This window comes from Acipenser ruthenus, chromosome 33 (genome assembly GCF_902713425.1).
Source record: "Acipenser ruthenus chromosome 33, fAciRut3.2 maternal haplotype, whole genome shotgun sequence".
NCBI lineage: Eukaryota > Metazoa > Chordata > Actinopteri > Acipenseriformes > Acipenseridae > Acipenser > Acipenser ruthenus.
Genome location: NC_081221.1, coordinates 10,478,974 through 10,484,973, shown reverse-complemented (window position 1 = coordinate 10,484,973; position 6,000 = coordinate 10,478,974). Strand labels below are relative to the sequence as shown.

The following is a 6,000-nucleotide window of genomic DNA, read 5'->3' as shown; positions in this document are numbered from 1 at the left end:
CCTCGGTATAAAACAATACACCAAGCTTAGTATGCTGTTTTATGCTTCGTACAGCCAGTGCTTGAAAGACCGTCTGACTAGTGCCAGCTCATTGGGAGTACCATATAATTTGACGGTCACAGATCCATCACGGTAAAATATACTTTGTTGTCACGGTTATTATAAGTTGTCTCACCCATCCGGTAATATCCTCAGTTGAACAGCAGGGAGCGTTTGTAAGGAGTCCTATTTCAAAGACTGCCACAGAGTAGGAGGAGGCTGCGTGTTAGTACACAGCCAAGCCCTGTCTGATCGCTATCTTTAGACATTGGTCGGGCTCTTAAATTCTGTTTGTGTGCCAACCATTTAAAATAATTTAGGGGCTTGAACAAAACTATAGATTCATGGGAAATGATGACACCAGCAATACAACCACCGTTTTGTTGCACAACAAGGAGGAACTAGTTAGGTTTAAACCGAATATTTCTTTACACATCTTTCTTTTAGTTTGTCTTTAAAAAAAAAAGTGAGCCCAATTGTCGATCTCTAATTTAACAACAGGGAGGTTAGAGTTTTTTTTGTTTGTTTGTTTTGTTTTTAAATATGGAGACAAGAGGAGGGTACCCCATGAATGCAGGTAATCCCATGAATTTAGGGGTTAACCCTATGAATCTTATTAGCCCTATGAATTCGGGACAAGGTGGTCTTCGGATCCCTCCTGCAATGCAACAGAATCTTGGATATCGTCTTATGGCCAGCGGCGCCTCCCCGTACCACCAGGTAACGTTGAAAACTTTGTAATATACTGCTTCCAGGAAAATTAAGGCTACGGTCAGCTATTGTATTATAATTTAAGTATAAACGATACGTTTTCCGATGCACTCGGATTTTAGTTGCTGTTTTAGTTACCTCTTTGATTTTGTTTTGACGTTTTTTATAGGCAAAATTGTTATGGTACATGCTTTGCTTTTTGATAATATACAGTTCTAACTGTTTAAAAGTTTATATTTCTGCTGAAAATCATAGAATTGGTGCGCCTTCTGAATTGTCTATCAAATATGTACAGTAGGTGCAAGCAACTCATTATGGTAATGTATTTGTAAGCTTACTCAACTAAAAAGTCAAAATGTAGCTAAATGAGTATTTATTGAATCACTGTATCTTTGATTACCTTCACTTTTCACAGGACAAGTGTAATGAATAGAAAGCAAAGGTGAGCTACCTGCGCTTTAGACTATATCAGTTCCATGAGTCACGCTGTCTGTAGGCGGGAATGGCTTACAAATATATATTTTTAAATACTAGGTTTGTTTTTGTTTTTTTGTTTTTTTATTAACAGGCCTAAAGACTTAAGTATTGCGTTCGGTTTGTTGGTAGCGACTACTTCCGCATTTAACAACGCAGCGCAATTAAAACAAGACAGACACACACACTCCACATATCAATAAACTAAGCAAAACAACACTGGAAACATGTATTGTTTAAAAGTGAATTTTCCTTTTGGAATGAAGGCCCTGCTGGGTATTTGCGTTAAATTTAATTTGACACAAAGAACGAATTGAAAGTAAATAAGCAGCCACACGATTAGCTTGGCCTCACGTGGTTCGTAGTTTCTAAAGCTGAAGTGCCCGCGGGTCCCTCGGTCAAACTCATGCGCGCTATCTGTACTGACGCTGCAGTATGGCGATTGACTTTTGGGGGTGCATGTAGCCCATTCTGCAACATCGGTCACCCCTACAGTCTTAGATGGTCCCTTGTCAATTTGAGAGGTGCAGGCAGAGCATTACAGGTAACTTACAAAATGCTTTCTGTAATCTTTATAAAAGGATGTCCAGCTACTTTACAAATACTGGCAGGGCGTTTTAACCCTTTACTTACTGTACTTTCAGACCACCTGTGTGACACAAATTTTGGGTCAGACCCGCAAATTTACGTTAAAACCTTTAACAAATGATTGTGTGGTACACTCCATTCATTGATAGGTTCTTAATTCAAGTTGCAACTTATATAACTTTAAATTAACCAATGGTATTGTGTTTTTTTTAATCTATTTCAAAATATAACTTTATTAATTTAAGTTGGTTTAGTCGTTGTCATTATTAACCCATTCAAGACTGAAATCACCACAGTTCTACGTGTAAAAAAATAAAATGTTTACATGTTATAAAAATGTGACCTGTAATTAGAGAATCCAGACAAATGTGAGAGAAAGAATTCTGTTGCCCAAAGCCTTGTTTGTTATTGTCCAACACACCCATGAGAGTGTCGTGGCTTTTCATGACAGATCCGCCATTTCATTCATTTAATGGTGACCTGAATGGGATGCTGAAAAGTGGCATATCAACAGCAGAATACTACCAGGAATGTAGAAACATGCGGACTGTTCACATACTATAACATAGTGGAATAGAAAGCCTTTATCCCAGTCTTGTGGTAAATTGAATTAAATTGGTTGATTTTTTTTAAGTTCCCAGGTTTTTCTGTGCTTGATAGATTTAAAAGACTCTTTCTTGTATCTGAAACATTCCGAAAAAGACTATCTGTACCCCCAGCTGAAATTCATATACAGGTTTATGAGATTAAAATCAAAATAAGTGCTGGCACATTATTAAAAGACAAAAGTGATGTAGCGTGAATTTAATATAAAATAATTTCTGGAGCAGCATAATACAATTCACCTGACAAAGTTATATACGATTAAAAATGTCTTTAATCATATTGGGAGAATTATCTAGCAATAAACAAATTCAGAGTAGCAAAAAAAAAAAAAAAAAAAAAAAATGTAACTGAATTAAGTCAGATAACTTGTGTAGTAGACTCTTGGAATCTAATGGTGGAGATTTGCAGCCTTGCGAAAATTGATTTTGCACTTAAACACGAGGACATAAAGTATAATACATACTGAGCCTGAATGAAAGCCCTGATCTTAAACAGTGATACGCCAGCATTCATAAGGCTGTTGTTGTATGTTGTTAAATAGAGCGAGACAGGCTTGACTCTTAAGTAACTATAATAAATTCCTTACAGACTCACTGGAATTATTGAAACGTCAGTAAAGGTTGCGGAACACTGGTGTTAGTGTCACGTGCAGCACTGCACTGGATTAGGCAGTACAAATGGCAACGACTGCAGTGTAACTGCATAGCAACATCAGTCTGGGTATACTACAGCAGAACTGTAACCGCAGTTCATATAGAAGCTAAACATGTTTTTATTCCTATAAGGTCTGGCACCAAGACAGTGTTTTTTCTTTGGAAGTTTCTTTTTACTTGGTTTAGATGGTAACTGGTCCCAGTGCAACACCATTCACAAGAAAAGGTGAACATAAAATAAATCACTTAAAAAAAAAGTAAAAACAAAGCCGAAATCAAATAAAATAGACTTAATTCTCTCACAGCCTGTCATTGCCCTGAATTAGAGATGAAAATGAGTATACAGTCTACCAGAAATGGGGAAGGATCTAACAGCATTTGATACTGGCATGATAGGGCATTCACATCAGTGTGCCACAGTAGCGAGGACCTTTGATTTAGGCTGGTCCTAATAAAGCAGTCTGGCAGAGTTTTGCACAGTTTAGGACTTTTTTGAGTGTATCAGAACATGAGAATATAAGAATATGCTTGTGTGTGTGTGTGTTGACATACGTTTGTATGTCACACTGGTGTTTTTTACTGATCTCAAGAGAACTGCATATCCAATGGTGATAACTTTTATCCAATTGACGTTTCTTTACCTATTCCTCCATAATGTGTTTTTTTAGGTTGAGGTCACGTTGATCTTTTTCATTATACTGACTAGTATTTGTATTGCAGTCTAGCAGTGGATGTTAGGCTACGGATTTTCCATTCTAGGGAAGAACATGGCATTTGAACATAAATATAATGTTGATAGCTAAATAAATTAATACATATTACCACAGTTTTCTTTCTCTTTTTAAATTAAAGCAAAGATTTTTGATCACTCTTGTTGCTGTAATAGTAAGTAAAGCACCTGAAGACACTTACACGTCATAATGTTTATAAACATCACTTGGCTTATTGCTGGCATTAATATACTGTAAACAGGAAAACTGAATTATATTAAAACAGTTCAGAAAACAAATGTCCAGCACAGCTGTAAGAATCATATTTACAGACTTCCACTAACACTGTAGTTCAGTCTACACAAAGGTGTTTTGAAAAGACCTGTTCAGCTTATTGCTGGTATTACAATAACAATAATTATGAAACAGTTTAGTAACAGTCCAGCAATGTCATGTGAGAGTGATGCTATTCACAGCGCTCCACAAATGAAGTTTAGTGTTTTATAGGCATTATAATAACCAGGATAAAATATGAAACACTTTGATAAAGGCGTGTTGACTGACTCATTGCTACACAGGTTCACTGCTGTGTATCACCAGCTTGTAATTTAAATAGCGCGCCTTTTAATGTAAACGCATAATAAATCCTCCCAATTGTTTCTCTGCCAGTTCTGCCTTATTTGCTAAATGTAATAAGAGGTGTATCTCTAAACAGAATGTCTTTATGAAACAAATGGTGTGTAGTGACTACCTCCTTTACACAGTAAAGTGATCAATTTCCTTTAAGGAATGTATAGCTAGAAAAATAGCTTTGAGCTCGTTTCTTCATCGTCAGATAATAATATAATTTAATTAAGGAAACTAATTGCTAATTATAGCTTTCTTAAATGCAGGTAGAGTGTAAAGAAAGTATACAATAATGAAATACGTAATTAGCTTGCTTACTTCGGGAAAGCCTTGATCACAGTACCTTGGGTCTAAGTTTTTTAGAATAGACAAATGCAGTGCTTTGCCATGTTTTGTTGACGTCTTTTGCTTTCCGAATAGTATCTTCCATCATCATACAGATAATCAGAAAGTGTTTTAGCTCTGTCTTGCTGAAACATTGCATTTTTTTTTCCTTCGTTGGTGCAGCCACCGTGTTGAGTTTCAGCAGAAACACGTGAGTGAAGTCACATGATGAATAAACTTAACTTGGCTGGGTGTTGTGCAAAAAAAAACAAAAACTGGAGTTGCCAGGAGAAAAACACAAGACTGCAAAATTCCATTCCCAAAATGCCTAATTCTGTTCCCAATGCCCAATTCCGCGGTTACGTGATCACGGAAAATCAGTAGCCCTAAGAATGTATGTTACTAACCAGGGGAGACAGTGGATGCAAGACTTGTATGAACCAGCCTTAACCCTTTAAAGACCAAGCATTTTTCAGTGGGATGCCCCCCAGGACCAGGGTTTTTGTGCTGTAGTTGACTCCATTCCTATAAAAACTCACAAAAAATCTATTTTTTACAGTAGCATCTTGGAAATGTTGTTCAATTTTTCAGAACACTCTGGGGAACACTATAAAGTCCTTCAGATACTATACCAACCTTTATTTTTTTTAAACAGGATACTTCAGTTTTTTAAAACATTAAGTATTTTTTTATTCTTATGTATTTTGCTTAGAACACCTTTTTACACATGTATCTCTATGACCTGAAGGACTGTACAATACCCCCTGAAAGTTTTTGTTGAAAAATATTGATGTTTGGGCAAATTACAAAACATTGTTTCACCCGAGTGATTGCAATGACATAATAAACATTTATTCTCAGGGTCTTTATAAGCAATAATGGACACTACCCTTGATTATTTTCTCATATATAAATATGTATAAATAAAATAGTCAAACCTGCTCATGTGACCACTTTAAATTCCTCCCAATGATATTTGTGCTTTTATTTAACTGTATTAAGCGACCACCTGTCTAACGTGACCAGCGACCACAATTCTCTTACCCAGCAACGGGATCAAACCTGTATTAAGACCCTTACACAGAGCTATTGTTATAAGAAAAATATGGTTTTAAATGGTACGTCCTAAATGCAAAGGAATACGGTAACCATTCTAGCGGTCTTTTATCCGTAATCAATAAAACAACAGCGCTCTCTTGTAAAGGAAGAGAGAAAACGTGGAGAAACAGTGTCTTCCCCAGATGACAGAATTAAAGTTATTAAACTTG

The 6,000-nt window shown here is 36.3% G+C and overlaps 1 protein-coding gene across 3 annotated transcripts in view; it reads left to right on the top strand.

Annotated features, from left to right (window-relative positions):
* The first annotated feature begins 232 nt into the window (after window positions 1–232).
* Window positions 233–6,000, top strand: part of smarcd2 (SWI/SNF related, matrix associated, actin dependent regulator of chromatin, subfamily d, member 2) — a 28,049-nt gene continuing 22,281 nt past the window's right edge. For all 3 annotated transcript variants that reach the window (XM_059006532.1, XM_034055592.3, XM_034055593.3), the window contains exon 1: window positions 233–759. In XM_059006532.1, coding sequence (XP_058862515.1) covers window positions 583–759 — 177 coding nt within the window. In that variant the 5' untranslated portion in view covers window positions 233–582. The remainder of the gene's footprint in view (window positions 760–6,000) is intronic.